General features: G+C 41.1%; 2 protein-coding genes across 2 annotated transcripts; one reads left to right on the top strand and one right to left on the bottom strand.

The window, feature by feature from the left end:
• Nucleotides 1–250: 250 nt before the first annotated feature.
• Nucleotides 251–13,897, bottom strand: LOC311591080 (vomeronasal type-1 receptor 3-like; the record flags this gene model as incomplete). The annotated part of the gene is made up of 4 exons (XM_084770449.1): nt 251–1,198; nt 3,586–3,621; nt 11,520–11,581; nt 13,852–13,897. The coding sequence occupies 4 exons, from the start codon at nt 13,895–13,897 to the stop codon at nt 251–253; spliced, it is 1,092 nt and encodes a 363-aa protein (XP_084626575.1).
• Nucleotides 10,177–19,879, top strand: LOC311591079 (zinc finger and SCAN domain containing protein 4C-like; the record flags this gene model as incomplete). The annotated part of the gene is made up of 4 exons (XM_084770448.1): nt 10,177–10,213; nt 14,141–14,600; nt 18,617–18,776; nt 18,861–19,879. The coding sequence occupies exons 2-4, from the start codon at nt 14,205–14,207 to the stop codon at nt 19,877–19,879; spliced, it is 1,575 nt and encodes a 524-aa protein (XP_084626574.1). The 5' UTR covers nt 10,177–10,213; nt 14,141–14,204.
• Nucleotides 19,880–19,957: the final 78 nt, after the last annotated feature.

Raw genomic sequence — 19,957 nt, 5'->3', positions numbered from 1 at the left:
ATGTTTTCAAAACGCAGTTTTAGCATTTTACAACAGATAAAAGAACATGCCAGTACAATGAGAAAAGAGAGACCAGCCAGGCATCGTGGCGCACGCCTTTAATCCCAGCAGTCAGGGAGGCAGGGGCAGGGGGATCGTTGTGAGTTCGAGGCCAGCCTGGTCTACAAAGCGAGTCTAGGACAGCCAAGGCTACACAGAGAAACCCTGTCTTGAAAAACCAAAACAGAAAAGAAAAGAAAAAAGACAGAGATCATGTCATGCTTGGAGAACGCTGCCTTCTACCAAAACAGGGTAAAAACAGGCTGGGAAGAGACTTCATATGGCTGATGAGAACAAAGGGGCAATACATGGGAAAGCACATTTCTAGAAATGTGTGTACGCTTACTCCCCGTAGCACTGGACACTTGAAGTATGTTGTAAAGATGACCAAAACGGAAGAGAATAAGTAAGAGATGCAGAACATGCACACCATGATGAGGACAGTTTGTGCAGCTCTGCCTTCAGGTGACACTTTTAGAAAGCGTCGAGCACTGCGAATATGCCTGACCTGTCTGTTATGTCTGTAGAGAACAGTCACTATAGAGACACTGGAGAAGGCCATGAGACCCAGACACACACCATCGGAGCAGCATAGTAAAAACATATAGAGTGCGGTTGCTAAATTGCCCGACGCAAACCAGGAGCAGTAGCCGTAGCCCATCCTGTTGGTTCCGTTCTTGTTGTAACGAGGGCCTGACACTCTTGCTGGGGTCAGCACGTTTAGAAGAAGTTGCGCAGGCCAGCCGAGTGAGCAGGAGGGACCAACATACTTCGTGGTTCCGTGTTTAAGGTTCATCCACCTGGAAATACTGGGGTTGATTGTGATTGCTTGGAAACAACTCAGTAGGCACATAGCATACAGGGACATACCCCTTGTTGTTCGGTAAATATACAGGACCAGTTTGCATCCAATGTCATCCATGAAATCTTTATATCCATAATCTGACATTGCCTGTGGAATGCCTCTTGAGATGAGAGACAAGAAGTTGGCAAAAGTCAAGTGCTCTATAATCAGGTCTTTGGACATTAAATGCTTTCTACTGACTATCAAAATGACATAATAAAATAGTATTAAGGAATTACCAAGCATTCCCACTGTAATCTGGGAGAACAGAAAAATTCTCATCACAAAATTTTCAGAAGTTTTGTTTTTTAATTCCTATTTAAAAAATAAAAGAATATATTATGGCCATGAGATGCTAGAAACACATTAGCAGTGTGCATTATTCTATGCTGTTAGTTAACATAGGTTTCAGTTTACTGTATTTATACAGCTCTCCTATTGAAAAGAACGACTAAAAGTTTGTTCTTTGTTAAAGTAAATATTATCATATACTATTTAAATAGAAATTTTGGATATGGTTACTGAAATATAATGTTTTCACTGTACCAGGTTCCACTTGACCTTCGACACAGCTATCAAGAGAGAGAGGGAGACTGACATATAAAATTGAGGATAACCTAGTCTCCAGAGTCAGTGCCAGGACAGCCAAAAATACACAAAGCAAAACCCTGTTTTCAAAAGCCACACCCCCCCCAAAAGAAGACTACACGGCACACCTTAGCATGCTTATCATCAAGAGAATACACAATAAAAATTCTGCTGCTGATGTGGTAATAGGTAATCATTATCCTATCCTGGTAGGAAGGTAAAGTACTACATTCATTATGGAGATAAATACAAAGACTTCTTGAGATATTAAAAATAGAATTACTATATAACACAGCTTTATGATTTCTGGGCATATACCCAGGGGGCTCTATGTCCGACCACAGATGCTCGCATATGCACATAAGATGTTACTTTGTTCACAACAGCGAAGAAGTCATGTCCGTCCTAGATGTTCATCAGCAAATGATGGAAGTATAGTAGCTCTACATGGTGGAATTTTGTTCATCTGTAAAGCAAAACGAAATGAAGAAATATTGAGAAATGAGGTGGACTTCCAAATAATTAAGTAATGTTAAAGGTTTGGAGAAACGAAGACCACATGACGTTTGTCTAGCAGGACATGTCCATATGAATATAATAAAAAGTGGTTATGAAACCAGAAAGGAGAATTTTTTTAAAGCAGGAAAAAAATAGGTATTGAGGAATCAAGGGGAGGATAATAGAGCAAATGTGGTATTAGCAAAGGATTATAAAGGGTATATAAAGATTCAAGGAGATGTTAGGGAGGCTGGAGAAGAAATGTGGAAGAGGAGAATCAAAAATAAATCCCTCTGAAAAATGTCAAAATTGTTCAATACTATATATGCTAATTAAGATTTTTCTAGACCAAATCCCCCCCTCCTCCACACACACACAAGACTATGAGCTCATGGTAATTTTTGCCTTTGAATGGTGACAATTCTTGTAGTCAATGCAGTCTTTAAAAATTACAGTCGCTACTTAATATTGCCATCGTCATTCTTATGGTATTTGTTTTCTATGGGAATGTTATTATTTTGGAATGACTGGCGATTGAACCTAGAGTTTCAGTCATAAAAGACAAGCAGTTTATCCATGGGGTTAGAGCCTTACTCTTTCTATTTAAATGTTAGGTCAGCATTTCAAGCTGTAGAAGAATGAAATTTGTGATTCTTAGTTTATGGTGATAGAGGGGCTCTGTTGTCATTTTGTGCATGGAATAATATAAGAAAAGCAGTCTTGTTTGTGTCCCTGAAATTCTCCTTGAATGATATGGCATAAATGTTCAGTAATCTTCACTTTATATATTATATTTTAGATCATAATAATTTCATTTCTCCAAGAAATGCATTTCTATAAGACATTTATTCTGCTTTATTAACTTTGTTGCTATTATGATATAGATGCCCTAAGAGTAATTTCTACCTTTTCATATAAGGGAGAATTTCTATTTCATCCACCAATTCCACTTTTTGTATGACTTTTTAAAATGAAAACAGGGTCTGGTAGAGAAACCTCCCTAGTCAGTTCCACAGCAGAATCATCCAAAACAGCAGAAAGTTGCAATTATTCCACATGGTCATCAATGAAGAATTGCACAAAGACAACATGATGTATACACATATACAAAGGGGTAGCCTTTATCCTTTGAAAAGAAGGTTGATACATGTTATAAGACAGATAACTACAGGGACTCCTGTGTTAAGTACTATGACCAGGTATACTGTTTGATTCCATCTAGCTGTTGTAACCACATTGATCAACTACAAATACACAGAAAACGAAATGATGAGGGCCAGCAAGGCTGATAAGCACATAAACGCACTTTTCAACAAGCCTGATGCTCAGAGTTCAATCTGTGGGCCTCCATGGTCAAAGGAGAAAACTGGCTCAAAACATAGATCCTCTAACCTCCAGACATATGTGCTGTCTCAGGCGCACCCACCCTGCACAGATATAAATGAATCATATAATGAAATTTTGAAAGACATTAGAGAAGTGATGGCCAAGGTTGCAAGGAGAAGATGATGGATGTGTGCTTCATGGACACAGAGTTTGGGTTTGTCAGTCAGTGAACTGAAGGTCGGCTGCAGATCATTGGAATCACTTTTTACATGAGGGAACTATACACTCACCTGGTTAAGGTGATAAATATCTGTTTGACTTTGGTTCTAAATTTAACAATAAAGAAATTACGGCGAGTAAGTGAGAATTTCTTGCTATGTTGTGTAGTAAGGAGCTACAGTGATGACTGTCAACTAAATAGAACACGGAATTGGGATCATAGATTTGTGATATAAAACTATGACCACAGGGATGAGTTTTCCTTTTTTAATCTGGGAGGAAGACTAAGAAAAGTATTAGATAAGAGTATGATATGATAAGGCTTTGTGTTTCCTGTTTCACTTATTAAAAGCAATCCCAGACATCAGGCAAATATATGATAAGTCAATAGAAATAGCGAAATCCAAACATACTTGTGTGTATTTTCCAGAAATTGACTAACCTAATATTTTACTCAAAAACAAACAAACAAACAAAAAACCCCACAATATCTACATATCCTTTCTAATAACAAATAAGCTGAGATTTTATACAAACAAACATCAAGATTTATTTAGTGTAACATAGAAATAGAATCAGGAACATCTGCCATAGTTCAGGATAGCCAAAGAACCAAAAAAAAGAAAAAACTAAATATACTCCTATTTTGCATTCATTTGCTTGTGGTAGGTTATTCAAATTTTAAGCCATTATCCACAATTTTCCATAAAATTCATTTTCCTTTATACAAAATCACCCTATAATTCTGCCATTGGTAAAACAATTGTAATTAACACCATCAGTATTCTATACCCACCATTCCTATATTCGAATTGTTTAAACACGAAAAAATGGAATATAGCATTTTTCCAGAAGCATGTAAATTGATGAGTAGGAGGATTTACAATAAGAAAAGCTCTTCTGGCTATTCAGCCTGAGTTGGAGGTGCAGCTTGTGTCTTGTCTAGTGGGTGCACGGCCCTGGCTCTGATCCGTAATGTTATCAGTAAGTTAAAAAAAAAAAAGAAAGAAAAGCCCAAATAAATATTACTCTTAAGAACTAAAACCTAGGAAGACACAGGGTAAAAATGAAAGATAGCGGTAAGGTGAAACAGTTGGAGGTGGAGACAAAGATGGAGATGAGAGACAGAGGCTAAGTGAAGAAGGAAAGAAGAAAATGGGTGTTGTATCCATGATAAGAGAGACTTGGTAGCAGCTTATGAGAGAAAGGGTCTTCGCACAACCTAAGGAGGATTGGAAACAGTGGACTCTGCCCTGAGCTGAAAATAGCTACAATTTCACCCAGATGTCTATTCCATTCTCTACTTCCTAAACAATACTTGAGTCCCTATTCCTTACCCTATTTCTGCCCTGAGTGCCTTCCTTCCTTCCCCTCTTCCTTCTTATCTTTATTTTTTCTTCTTCCTCCTTCCATCACCTCCATCCTTCCCTCTTTTCAGCATAGAGGTTGAAATAAATTCTTAATCCAGCTTTGAAGGACAACTAAGAGTAAGAGGCAATCGGGAGGAAAATAAGATGCCTTGCAAAGCACTTGCATGGCTTCTCCGAGGATTGCTGTCTAATGTATTTAGTTTTTGCTAGTCGTATGTCCTTGCCACTCACCTCAGCTCTGGAGGACACCATGACGGTGCCTGTCACCATAAGAAGTGAGTCTCTACAGAAACTGTGGTAAGACACTCTCCATCACTTAAAGGTTCACGATCTCTTGGGGTTCTTTCCCAAAAGATGGGTGATTTGCAACTCAACTCTAGACCCATGATGATAACGTCTCCACAAGGGTATGAAGTAACTGTTAAACACCTTCCTGTCAGACAACAACACAAAACTAAGCAAAACATGAAGTGCAAATGACATGAGCCGACTCCAAGGAAGAAATTAGGAAATGGGATGAGAGCTTTTCTCTCAGTCCTTGGAGCACAAAGCCTGTGGCAAAGGGACATACAGAAGTAAATTCAGTGCTATTAAAGTATAAGCAAGTTGCTGGCCTTGCCCTGATGGGCCTTCCCGTGTCACCCACACCATGAATTCTTTTTTTTAATTTTTGAAATATACATTTATATTATTACATGTATATACAATACACTACCTACAGCAAGAAGAACCACGAAACAATCAAGAATTATATAAATATTACATTCATAGTGTTTTGGTTATTTGTATTTGACAAACTTGAAGAGAACATCTTTCCTATTTGGGTGCACCTAAAATTCTGAATGTAAATCAATATCATTATCAACTTAAAACATCTACCTAGATCTAAAATCATCTTAACCCCTAAACAGATAAGCTTAATTGTAAAACTAATCCATGGCCTTCAATCCAATCAGAGACTTGAGAAGGAATAAAATTAGTTATCTGAGTATACAGAAAGTGCAGGTAAGCAGCCTGCAAAATGAGAAGATGACAGAGACAGTTTGTTACCTGAACAGTCAGTCACCCAAAACTCTCTATAACATTGGAGCATCATCTTCAGCCTTCTGGTCCTATATATAGGACCAGACAGACATATTTGTGAGGCAGGAACTATTGAAGACTTGCTTACCCTGACTTGGCAGAGTTTGGCCAGAAACTCTCTGCCTGCGTCCAAGCTTGTTCATTTTTAGGCAGAATTCTCTCTATGGTAGAATGGGGACATTTTTACCAGTGGCTTGATTGCCACATTTGAAGCCATCTCCATTAGGAGGTTCTTTGATGCTCATTGTCGTCTTTGAGGTAGGCTGGGTGTTACCAGGAGTTAACCTGTCTCATTGTCAATGAGTCTTTAAGATAATAAAAACATATTTAAATGGCATATCCTGTAACTCTCTGAGGTTTTTGAAGACCTTATCTATTTTACCTTATGTTTCTATAAAATCATATCTATCTGTTATACATAGGATGTGTATTCTTGTGATTAAAAATAGACTAGTAATTGAGATGGCCATGATTTGATCAACTAACAATTAACTTGTATAACTTACTTATCCTAAATAGGCTGCAATAGCACTTTCAAATTATTAGAATTAAACCTTGTATTACAATTGAGTTGTATGGGTGCAATACTTCATATTAGAGTAGAAATATTTATACTATGTGTGAAGAACAATCTTAAATATAAATTTTATAGCAATGTATCAAAAGTTATTTTGCATCTAAATCCAAAATTCTATATCGGTGAATTAAAAATAACCTTGGGAGTAACAGTTAAGGCATTAAGTTGAGGAATAGATTCACTAATCGACTTTTGTCCTATCATTCCTATATATTTATATATTCTCATTTTTTTCTTTTCAATCTCTATCTCCAAACCTAAGAATGAAAAATAAAGCAAAAGAGAGACATCCCTGAGTCCAACCTTGTTTTCTCTCTAAATAAGACCAGTAATAACTTATAACCAACTCCCAAGGAAAATAAATATCTACCACCCAAGAAAACAACAAAACCTTACCCAACTCCCCTTAAGGAAAATGGGGTGTCATGCTCTTAAGGTTTCTTCTGCCTGATATGGGACAAATAATACCTTTATATGGGCCCAAATAAAATTGAGAAAAAAATGGTTAAACACAGTCCAACAATATGGGAAATACAGAATACTGCTGACATGGATTCTAGCCCCCTCCAACACTGTTTACTTCCCCCAGGCAAGATGGCCTTGCCAGGCCACAGAAGAGGATACAGGTAGTACAGATGAGACTCAATAGGCTGAGGTCAGATATTAGGGGAGGTGGGCTCCCCTTTTTGAGGACTAGGGGATGGAGGGGAGGGGATGAGGGAGGGGCTATTGGGAGGTGATACGGGAGGGGGCCATAATTGGGATATGAAGAATTCAAACTGCAGAACAAGCAGGTAACTTATATTGCTAATCTCACTCCACGGGAATAGCTCTGAGATGAGCTGAGATATGAATGTCTATGCATGGACAATGCTTCTCTTTGGTTACAGGCTCCCTGTGATTTATTATTAGATGGCATTCTTTGTATGGCATGAATGAAGGTTTATAGATGTCTTTTTCTGCTTATACAAAGCGGAGAAGCAGCCTTAATTGTTCTGAGTCTCAGGCACACCTCATACATGTATAATTTTAGGACTGTATAATGCTTGTGAGAAATGATATGTTTTCACAACAAAAAGAAAAAAAGAAAAGAAACAGACACTGATCCCGGATCAGACCTGACAGAAATCGTTTCTCTCAGCATGCTGGACACTGACATCCTGCATCCTTCATGTTCCAGCATCAAGTGCTTCAGTTGCTGTTCCTCATCAGAAAAGGACAGCTCCCAGAACAGCTGTGAAGAAAGCTTCTAATCCCAATTGGTCCAACATTTCAGACTGTCTCACACAGGACTCTAATTAAGCCTGGAACTTCCCAACATTTAGAAACTGGACCCTGAATTCTTGACAGTTTCAACATCTCAAAACTGTTTGGCCCCAAAGACACTCTGGACAAATGGCTAACCTACCAAAGCATATGATGGCTGCCGGACTCTCACAGTGTTGCAAGTACCTCTTTTTGCTTGTTTGTCTCAATTGATTTTCATTAGAAAATATTTATCAAATATTGTATTTCAAGATACATTTGACAACACATACGTAGGGTGTGAGAAATAACAACAATTCCTGCACAGGAGGCCAAATTACACAATCACTTGTCATGATGTTCAATTGACCATCTGAATGACTTTTGGAAAGAAATTTGATGGTTATGGATCCATTTCATAGAAGTAAGGATTTGTAGGAGGTCAGCTCTGATTAAATAATTAGGTGTTAATTGATCTATGAAACACAAAAGTTTCCAGTAGTACTTGTCTAGCAAATAATCCTGAAGGGGAAAAAAAGAGGACATGAGGGGGAGAGCTACTTTTGAAGGTGCCTGGAAGATTGAGAAGAGGTCATTGGGAGTGAATATGATCAAGGCATATTATTTACATGTCTGAAATTGTTAAAAAATTAAACAAAAAGTTTTTCTAAAGTATCCACGTAAACATTCGTTTTCCTATTTTACAACTTGTAACTTCAAATATTGTACGTGATATAAACAAATACCTTGATAGACAGCCTGCAAACAAACTCTCCAGCAAGTACTTTTTACTTTTTATTTAATTAATTAATTAATTTATTTATTTATTTTTTGTTTGTTTGTTTGTTTGTTTGTTTTCGAGATAGGGTTTCTCTGTGTAACCTTGGCTGTCCTGGACTCACTTTGTAGACCATGTTGGCCTCGAACTCACAGCGATCCACCTGCCTCTGCTTCCCGAGCGCAGAGATTAAAGGTGTGCGTCAGGAACGTCCAGCTCCCAGCAACTACTTCCTAAAGAGCCCTGGCTCCTCTCAGTCTTCATCTCCTATCCTAAACCTCTGGAGCCCATGAGCTTCAATTTCCTTCTGTTTCTCTTTCCTATAGACACTTTGGCCATGTGCTCTTGGTCTCTCTCTAGGTTGCTCTCTTGGCACATTTTCTACTTGGCTCTCTTGGCGGCCCTTTATCCTCTCCTCTTTTCCAAGTCTATCTCAATTGTCATGTCCATTGAATTACCTTCTATACCTGCTTGGGACCCTTCCTGATGGGTCTAGCCCTTCTCTGTTTCATATATTCAATAAAAAAAACCTCTCCTCAATCTCCTCAGTGATCCTTTGGGTTGGTGATGTCCACATTTTCAATAAAAATGTCCAAGTATTAAGGAGTATGGGAGAAGTGAGAGAGTGCTTCCAGAGCTTGCTGGTCCTGGAACTTCCCACGTAGACCAGGGTGGCCTTGAACCCACAGAGATCTGCCTGCTTCTGTCTCCTGTATGCTGGGATTAAAGGCGGGCACGTGCCACCACTTTTGGCTTTCTTCTAATTGTTAGGTAATTAGAAATTTAACATCACATTCACGAATTTAGGTATTAACACGAAAAATGGTGGCCTTATTTCAAAAGAGTGCTGACCTTCAACACAAAAGTCAGACACCTAAATGCCATCACCCCAAAGAAGGATGAAAGCTCTGTGATGAAACATTCTGATGTCTAAAGTCCCTTAGTTTATAATACTGAAACATCTGTGTTGAAACCACAAGCTATAGTTCTGCTGGGAGAATTTAAAAATAAAAATGACACCTGATAGGATTAGAAAGCCAAATTCTGGGAATCAACAACCCACAAGGTATATCGTGTAAAAAAAAAAATCATTATTTGCCTGCATTAATATTCTTTCTTGTTGATGAAATTCAGGATTTTGATAAGGTAAAGAAAGCAATATTGATCAGAAGCACTCGTTTTCGTGAGAGTAAAAAACACGCCGACAGCCGAGGAGTGCCCACTTCGGTCAGTGGTTCCTCCAATGTGAATGTGCGTGTGCCTGCGCGTGTGTATTGGGAGGTGATGTGTGTCACCCACAACTGAAAACACTTGAACGCTTACTTGGAAACAAACGCTGAAAGCGAAACTATTGTCTCTAAAGATCAGAAGCCGCCAGTGTGGCTGGCTACGATTGGCAAACTGCACCAGAGTGACCCTTTCATCTGCCTGCTTAGAAATTAGACCTTCAGGACCCCTTGCATGGAGTAGGAGGAGACAGCAAAGGATGCCATATCTAGATCTGTCAGGAAAAGCAACAGGCAGCTATAACCCTAATACGCCACTGCAGGCGCCCCCCTCATCAAGACCCAAAAGTTTCTGAAAAGCACGTAACAGGCTAAGGCATCTTCAGCTCTGGCACAGGGACCGATCGCTTTCTCTAGACGGTACGTAACAGCCCCAAATGGACAAAGGGCTGACACCCCATGAATTTCCCCACAAACCCACCCTAGGTTCGGCAGTGAACAAGAGAAGTAGAAATTCAGAGTTAAGTAAAAGTGAGCTAATTACGCTGTTGGGGGGTGGGGAGAAGGGGGGAGGAGATGAGCATCCGCCAGCCCCGTGGTGTTTTGTTATGAACTTCCTGGATCTTGGGTCCTGTTTTTTTGTTTTGCTTTGTTTTCTTTTGTTTTGTTTTTGTTGTTTGATTGCTTTGTTTTGTTTGCTTATGCGTATAAGACGTATGCCAACAGCTTTCATGGAGTCCCATTTTCCTACCTTGTCTTCGGTTTTTGCCTGTGGGGCAAGGGCTAAACGCAGGCTACGCTCAACCCATGGGCAATGTCGGGTACAGCTGTTGTTGGCTTATAGTCCTTGGCTAAGTTTTTTCCTCCGGCTTAATGTTCGTGGTTAATTATACCAGAGAAATGGGGATTCTTGGAATTCCTCCAGGCCTGCAATGTGTGTTGGTTTTAACTACTGATCCTACAACTCAAATCTAGGATCCCATACGTGCTAGTCACATACCTATCATGGATCTGTATGTTCTTCTTTGTTTGTTTGTTTTGTTTTTGTTTTTCGAGACAGGGTATCTCTGTGTAGCCTTGCCTGTCTTGGACTCACATTGTAGACCAGGCTGGCCTCGAACTCACAGGGATCCACCTGCCTCTGCCTCCCGAGTGCTGGGATTAAAGGTGTGTGCCACCACTGCCCAGCATGTGTGTTCTTTTATCTAAATGTTTCACCAGTAAACATCAGTAAGACAGAAAAAGCTGACTCCCAACTGAGAACTTTCAGCTTTGGAAAACTGTGCGTTTAACCCACTGATCTTGTTTTCTCATTTGAGAACTTTAAAAATTAAATACTCTTCCTGCTAAATTGATAAAAAAAAAAATTATGAGGATAAGGATTTAAGTAAAATGGGAGAAAAATAAAATAAAATTCCCAGTGCCAATGGATAATAGAGGCATAGGGAGCCCATGTACAGTGGTAGAAAGGCTTTATAATCCTCGCTAATTTGTGATAAGATTAACTGACTTTGTACACCTGCCTGCTGCATGGATCGATAGGTTTTTTTGCAGTAAAGGTTGGCTCTGTCAATCTGACTGATTCACATTGATTTTCTACATCGTTATGATCTTTCAGAAATTCTGACAAAGCTGAGGCTGTAGCACAGTTTCCAGGGTACATGCCTAACGTTCCAGAATCCCTGGGTTTCATAGCTTACTACATCATCCAGAAGGTTCCTCTCACCTGCAGTCCCAGCACTTGGGAGATGGAGGCCACCCGTGTCAGTAGTTCAAGGTCTTCTTTGACTGCATACCAAGTTCAAAGTCAGACTAGGATATAAGAAGTGTGACAGAAAGACATTTTTCCCTCTAGTGTTCGAAATCAATGAACACAAATGTTATTATTTTTTTTGTCCAAGTCCCAACTCACCCATGTCATGATTGTGTGTTGTTTCAGGCACATGGATATCAACTCTAGGTGCTAATAATACAGACAAAAAAAAAAAGTTGGCAGGAACTTAGATGCAGGCAGAGTCGACAGCCACAGTTGGCCAAGTCAGGGTAAGCAAGTCCTCAGTGGTTCCTGCCTGGCGAACAAGTCAGGCAGAAATATTAGGCCAGAAAGCTGAAGATGAGGCTCCAACGTTATATAGTGTTCTGAGTGACTGGTCAGGCAGTAAACCATCTTAAGTCAATTCATACATTTTGGAAACTGCTAACCCACACTGCTGGGTCACTCAGGAATTTAAGTTTTATTCCTTCTCAAGTCTCTGAGGGGCATTGAAGACAAGATAGTATAGTTTTACAACCAAGCTTAGTTGGTAAGGGGATAAGATTGTTTTAGATCAAGATAAAGAGGTTAAGCTATTAGAGTTGAGATAGGATAGACATTGAATTTCATTCAGAAATTTAGACCCAACAAGACAGGAATGACACTTACTTCAAACGGGACGAATGCAGATGGCCAATTCACTATGAATGTAACATGTATAGAACTCGTTATTCTCATGATTGTCACATGGTTCTCCCTGCTGTATGTAGCTTATTTTATACATGTGTAATCAAATAAATGTATTATAAAAAAATTGGCAGGAAGAAAACAATCACGCCCAGTGACATAAATGATTTTAATTCTCATGGAAACAACTATTTTCATATGAGTGCTTCTGATCAACGTTGCTTTACCTTATTAAAATCCTAAATTTCATCAATATGAAAGAGTATCAGGGCAGGCAAATTACAATTTTTTACACTGAATCCAAACATTGATAGATCTTGTGGCCAATTGATTCCCAGAACTTGGCTTTCTACCCCTGTCAACAGGCACTTTTTTGTTCTACCAGCAGAGTGGCAGCTTATGGTTTCAACATGTAGATTTTTCAGTATTGTAGTCTTAGGGACTTTAGACTTCGGAGTGCTTCATCACTGAGCATCTGCCCTTCTTTGAGATGATGGCATTCAGGGTTCTAATTTTTGCTTTGTTTTTTTGTTTTGTTTGGTTTTTTTTTTTTTCCTTTCTTTCTTTCTTTTGAAATAGGGCCACAGTCTGAGGTCTTTGGGGCTAATGTTTCAACTTCTGAATTTCAGGGCACACAGTTTAACCTAACAATTAGAGTACTTGGAAAGAGGCAGGCATGGTGACCCACACCTTTAATGCCAGCATACAGGAGACAGAAGCAGGCAGATTTCTGTGAGTTCAGTCCACCCTGGTGTACAGGGAGAGTTCCAGAAGAGCTAAATCTAGGGAGAGCCTTTCTCAAAAACAAAACAGAAGAACAAACCAGAGAAAAAGTATCCAAAAATGAAATGATTCCTGTGAGGGAAGCCCAGGACCGGGGAGGAAAAGCCTTAAGATTGGGATAGAATATCCTTCTCAGCTACTTAGTTAACTTGTGAGCAGACTAGGTTACAAGATACCCTTTTTCAAAAATAATCAAACAACTATAAAGCAAAGATGTCGGGGGAGGGGGAGAAAAAGAACAAATACTTGTTTTTTACCACATTTTATTTTTTTATTTTTATTTTTTATTAATTTATTCTTGTTACATCTCAATGGTTATCACATCCCTTGTATCCTCCCATTCTTCCCTCCCTCCCATTTTCCCCTTATTCCCCTCCCCTATGACTGTTCCTGAGGGGGATTACCTCCCCCTGTATATGCTCATAGGGTATCAAGTCTCTTCTTGGTAACCTACTGTCCTTCCTCTGCGTGCCACCAGGTCTCCCCCTTTTGACCAAATTTTAATTCCTACCTACACGACAGTCCTCATACCAAATCTCCCAAACATCATATGTTTCCTCCCGATAAATTAAAAGCCCCTCTCTCTGCTGACAGAGAGACGAGGCCTGATCAGCCCGTCTTTTCCTCTGTTGTGATTCACACACAACCGGAAAGGCCTCTTAACCTCTGTCTCATCCCGCTCCCACTTGACCTTGTTCACTGAAGCACTTGGGATCCAAAACCCTCTGAAGATGGTGAACTGTTAACAAGTGAGAACTCAGAGTCACGGCAGATAAATGCCAGTCTTGAGATGCCCTCGAGTGTAGTACTGTGCCCTTTCACCACAGTGACTTACCGTGCTTGCTTAGGATGTGGTCTCCTTGTGGAGACGAATCCGGCATTGCATTAGAGATGCAGAGCTGGAGTTTTGTTAGGATTCCCTCTGTGACTCTATGCCCAGGAAATGTGTATTTCCCATGTTTCCTCTGCTAGCTTGTTTTTTGCTGGGGTAGTAATGCAGCTGTCAGGTAACTCTGAAACCAAATTTGGCAGAACTCTCAGATGATTTTTTTTTACTTTAATTATGTGTCTCTTACCTTTTTAATTGACAGTATTTACACATTATTTACCTATTGTTGATACAGGTCCTCCGTCAAAAGGCAGATACCAAACTGCCATCATTGAATTTTTCTGAGGAGTCCCACCACAATGGCTTCGCAGCTCAGAGAAACCTTTAAGTCCGAGTCACCATCAGATGACCTTGAATTGGACAACACAGAGATTCTTCCAGCCCAAGTGTTTTTGGTGCAGTCAGGAAAAGACAGTTACAACTCCCCAACTTCTCAGCTCAACTGTCCCCCAAATGACAACGGCTCTTTGGCAAAGCAGGAGCTGCTAAAACTCTGGGAGATGTTTACCTCCTGGCTGCAGCCAGAAAAACAGAGCAAGGAGCAGATGATTTCTCAACTGGTCTTGGAGCAGTTTCTCCTCACTGGGCACTACAAGGACAAGTTTGCCTTGAAAGAGAAATGGGAATCAAATGGTAGAAACCTGGGGAGATTCATGGAGGATCTGACTGATGAGTGCTTGAAACCCCCTGTCATGGTGAGTACCTGGGGCAAGAGAGGGCTAAGTCAGGAAGAAAGACATTTATTCTTTTTTCTTTTCTTTTTTTTATTTTTTTTTATTTTTTTAGTGAGATTGCACTTCCCCTCCAAAATTGGTACAAGGGAGAATAGCTACTGCTCTTGATTAGCATGAGTAAATCAGAAAGGAGCCCAGCAATAGTTTTGATGGTTCTAATTAAATTTAGTTTATTTATATGATGGCGGATAGACTGAGTAGTTGACCTTTATGGGAGACTGAAATGGCTTTAGAGGAAATTCCTTAGGTCTGGGAGATGGCTCAGTCAGGGAGGTGCTCACATTGTAATCATGAGAACTGTCCTGGAAACTCACCACACACCTAAAGAGCTGGCCCCCAGCACCAGTCTGTGATCCCTGTCCCTGGAGGGCAAAAACTATGGATTGAAGTGACTCCCTAACTTGCCAAATTGGCTAAATGTCAGTAAAGTGTCTTGGTGGAAAAACGGTAGCGGTTTCTGGTGTTGAAATATGACTCAATTGTATCCAGAGCAGTGACTCAATTGTATACAGAACCATCAAAAATGCCTTAATGTATGTTGGTGCCTCAGTGCAAATGTTCAAATCAAGAAAGACTTAATATAGATATAAACAGGTTAGATCTTTGTCCAGGGTCTAGAATTGCTTAATTTTCAGTCATTGAGAGAAATGGTGAAGGTAGAGAAAATTTTAAAACACCCCATACGCACATTGGAAGAGGTCGCTATACAAGTCACACTTTAGGGTTTTAGATTATTTTGGTTTTGATTTCAGTTTGTTTGTAGGGATTTTTTTTCCCCAATTGAGGTATAATTTCATAGTGCATTCCTGGCCGGCCAAGAACTCAGCTGTAAGCTAGACTCTGTCCTCTTCTTAAGCGATGGATGAAATGTATGGACCGCCACCACATCCTGCTGTTCCTTGGAGTTCTTTTACTTTATAAACAAGTTCTCATCTTGTTTGGGAATGTTCATTCAGAACACAGCTGTTCTGGCATGAGGTCACATCCAAAGACTTTCCAGGTCTTGTGATGTGCCTGGAGTCCAAACACACCTTTTAATCCAGGAGACAGAGGTAAACGGATCTGAGTTTCAAGGCTAGCCTGGTGTAGAGCAAGTATCAGGTAAAGAAAAGGGCCTGAGGGTCGAGGCATGGTGGGTACATGCCTTTAATCACAAAAGGAAGGAAAGTCAGCTTGTAGAAAGAAGCACCGTGTTTGAAAGTGATGTCTAATTGAGTGGCAGAAAAGGTGACGAGTCAGAGATTTGACAGAGTAGGATGTGCCCAACTCTCAGAAAAAGAGGGAGGAAAGGGAAGCACTTAAGGGGCAGTACAGAGACAGGGGAGGCAGTTTTTTTTTTTTTTTAACCAGGATAGGAGAGAGAGAACTCTGAAGGAATGAGCCAGAAAATGAGAAGCCAGAAAGTTAGAGCAGATTGCTGAGTCAGTTTGAGGCCAAGCAGGGCAATTTTGGGACAAGTGAGAAGTCAGATTAAATAAGTGAGCTGGGAGAAGAGTTTCAGCCAGCTGAGGTAAAAGACCCAGAGCAGAGCTCAAAAAGAACTTGTAAGGATGAGCTTATTAAGCAGTTAAGTCTCAAAGGCTAAAACCAAAGTTAGATTTTATGGAGGCTAGAAGCTTCCAGGACTAGGCCTAGGTTAGCAGAAGGAGGCAACAGTTGAGCCATGAGGTACCCTTACATCATTTCACAGTTTTTTAAAATTCCAGTTTCACACATGTGATTTGTATTAAATTAAGAATTTCATGATTGAGCCAGGCATGGTGACACATTCCTGGAATCTGAGCACTCTGGGAGGGAGGAGCAGGATCTCCATGGGTTTGAGGCAGCCTGGACTAGAGAGAGAGTCCAGGACAGCCAACGCCACACAGAGAAACACTGTATCAATAAACAAATCAACAAACAAAATAATTTCATGATTGGAACTGAATTCCAGGTAAACTGCAGCTGTAATATCAAGGCAGGTCGTGCTCCTAAGAGCAGAGGCAATATGCATCTTGTGCAGACAGTGAAGGTGGTTGGGGGACTTGTTTCAGACAGCTCTGAGTTGTGTTAAGGACTCAATAGGAAACAAACAACCTCTCCTGAAATGAAAGGTGGTTTCTTGTTAAGGCCATCATTGGTAAAGGATAATTGTCTAGGGCTAGTATTCCATGAGAAAGACCAAAAAAAAAAAAAAAAAAAAAGAGGTATTTGAAAAAAAAATTCACACAGAGAAGTGAAGTGACAGAGGGAGAGATGGCTGACAGACATCAGAGTGGCAGCTACTGCAGAATTAATGTAGATAGACTTAAGGTTCCGGGCAAAAAAAAATCTCAATTACCTATAGGTAATCCCACGAAATGAATTACAGTGAAGACCATCACCCAAAATTTTGCTTTAATTCTGCAAGCTTTATTTTCTGTCAGACAGGGTTATGTTCCTAAGGTGGGCTTTGAGCAAATAGAAGTGAACAAAGAGACAGAGGGGGTTTATATAGTATTTAAAACCTAAAACACTAGGGGAATCCAAGGGTTGGGGCTTTCCTTTTGTTTACGTAGTAATTTGGTTGAACATTTCAAAAATTTACCTTATCAGGGTGGAGGTCAGGATGTGGGCAGAGTATAGGCGGCAGAACGTGTCGAATCTCAGAGAATGGGTCCTAACAAGGTCAAATTCAGGTTTTACAGAAAACAGCAGTGAACGCATTTTGACGTTGCATAAGCTGGTTTCCAGTCTTAAAATGGAGAAAGGTTGGGTCCATCACCACTCAGAGGCTGGATGCTAAAGTAGAGGATTTCTCCGGGATAGCATGGACATTTACTAGAGAATGAATCTAGGGTTCTGGGTACAAAGTAACAGTTTTATATCCTGGGGACAGTTGAAGGAGTGACTATAAGTAGTTTGAGATTGATGAGGAACTAAGGAATACCAGCCATAGAGACACTTTACAAACAAAAACAAATTTCTTCAAAGGAATAAAATGGGACCCAGAGATGAGAGGACCACCAGGGAATTTCTGGGTCAGACTTTTAGAGGGTTTTAGGGGGCCATCCCTCTTTCCAGACTTCCCCTTTCCCTGATTGGTCCTGACTAGCTCTGGCCTCTCTTCCACAAGCCAGTCATTTCATAAGAGTCGCAGCATCTCGGGTAGGAAGCGTTGAGGAATGCGGGAAATCCCTGGGACAATGGGTGTTCTTTCCTTTCAAAAATTTGGTTTATTCTTCTCTCATATATAAATTCCTGACCACAGTGTCCCCTACATACTTTCCTCCTAGTCCTTCCTTTCCCAGATCCCATCTTCCCCAGATCCACTCCTCCTCCAGTTCCCTTCAGAAAAGGGCAGACCTCCCATGGATATCAACCAGACGTGGCATAAAAAGTACAGTCCGACTAAGGACATCCCCTCATAGTAAGGCTGTAGGAGGCAACTCAGTAGGAGGAAAAAGGTGCCCAAAAGCAGGCAAAATGTCAGAAGATACTACTGCCTCCACAGTTATGAGGCCCCTCAAGAGCGTCAAGATACACGGCCATAGCAAATACTCAGAGGACATACCACAGAACCATACAGGCTCCATGATGGATGCTTAAGTTTCTGTGAGCCCCTATAAGCCCTGGTTGCTTGAATTCTGTGGTCCATGCCGTGTGGCATCCTTGACACTGCTAGAATTAGCAGCCTTTCATAAAGGGGCCAGCCGTAGTGTACCAGACTGTCCCCTCAACTTCATAAGATTATCCTTTGATGCGCTGACGAGTTGAGGAAAACATTTTGGCCAGATATTACAGAAACATAACCTTATGGTTTACTTAGGCACAGTGACTCAACGCAGTGTGAATATTAACTTTAGAGAACAGAACTTAGAAACTTAAGGATAGCATCATTAGCGATGAGGGATGGACAGATGAGCTAATCCGGAATTCGGGGATCCCACGCAAGCAGGTTGACAGCAGATTGTCATCCACTGGTTCTTTGACAATGGTCACTTGGTTTTTGATTACAGGTCCATGTCTCCATGCAGGGGCAGGAAGCCCTCTTTTCTGAGAATATGCCCTTAAAAGAAGTCATCACAATTTTGAGACAGCAGCAGTCAGCAACATCTCCAACACAAGAGGATGCAAGTACATCCCAACAGATCCCCCAAGACATGTCCTTGGGGACAGGTGAGTCAGGAAGCTAGACAGAAGAGGGGGTGTCATGTGGACCCCTACTTGGGCACAGTTCTGTAGAGTGTCTTATTTCCACAGGACACGAGGACAGTGAAGATAGCTGCAAAATTCCCTGGAACACGAGCGCAGCAAGTGGCAGTGTCAATAGGATTGCACCTGTGATGGACTCTCTTATTATCCAGCAAACACAGCCTCCTGAGCCTGAAGAGAGGGTTCTCTGTTATGGAGCTCCTCAGGATGTCAGAAGGTCAAGTCAGTGCACCTTCAGCTCACAGGAACAGATCCTGTGGGTACCTTCTTCCGAAAATGCCCTTATGGAGGTACAACCAGTGTTTCTCTCCAGTAATGCCCAGTCTGAGGACACTGGGGATGGCCATACCACCTTCTGGGCCACTGCTGACATTATAAATGGTGGCATTAGCAGTACCATAACTGAGGGTAATTCCATCTTCATTATCCAGAGAGAGCAGTATACTGAACCTCCTGAGGGAAGTGTTTCATACGGAGTTCCTCAGGATTCTGGAAGAGCGATTTATGGCACCTCTATTTCTCCATGGGCATCTTCTTCTGAAGATATCCCTATAAGGGTACCAGGATTTCTCTTCAGGCCAGAGCAGCCTACTTCTGAGCCTGTCCCTTTTGGCCAGAATCATGAGGCAAACTCCACATTTGTTGGTCACCAGGAGAGACTCAACAGAGACCCCGAAACATACACGTGTGAGGACTATCCCGGAACCTTCCGATATCCCCATAGCATCTCAGTCCCGCAAAGAAATCACAAGAAGGAAAGGTCCTTCTTCTGTCCCGAGTGCCAGAAAGGCTTCTATCGGGCCTCAGAACTCCGAGTTCATGAGGTCGTGCACAAGCCAGAGAAGCCTTTCACCTGCACCACATGTGAGAGGTCCTTCCGGTACAAGACCAATCTCCAGGCCCATGAGAGGATTCACACAGGAGAGAAGCCCTATACCTGCTCCCTGTGTGGCCATAGCTTCCGCCAGTCCTCCACCTACCACCGTCACCTGAGGAATTACCACAAATCAGCTAGCGGGGCCTCTGCCCCATTGCCCCTCCTGTACATAAAGAAACATAGCTTCTGAAGAGCAGTTGGCCAGTGAGGATGTTTCACTGAATGCCCAGGTGGTCCCTCTCCTGTTGTCTCATCCTTTTGGCCCGTG

The sequence above is a fragment of the Acomys minous genome (assembly GCF_964271855.1).
Source record: "Acomys minous genome assembly, chromosome: 20".
Lineage (NCBI taxonomy): Eukaryota > Metazoa > Chordata > Mammalia > Rodentia > Muridae > Acomys > Acomys minous.
This window is presented reverse-complemented; position numbering and strand designations above follow the sequence as displayed.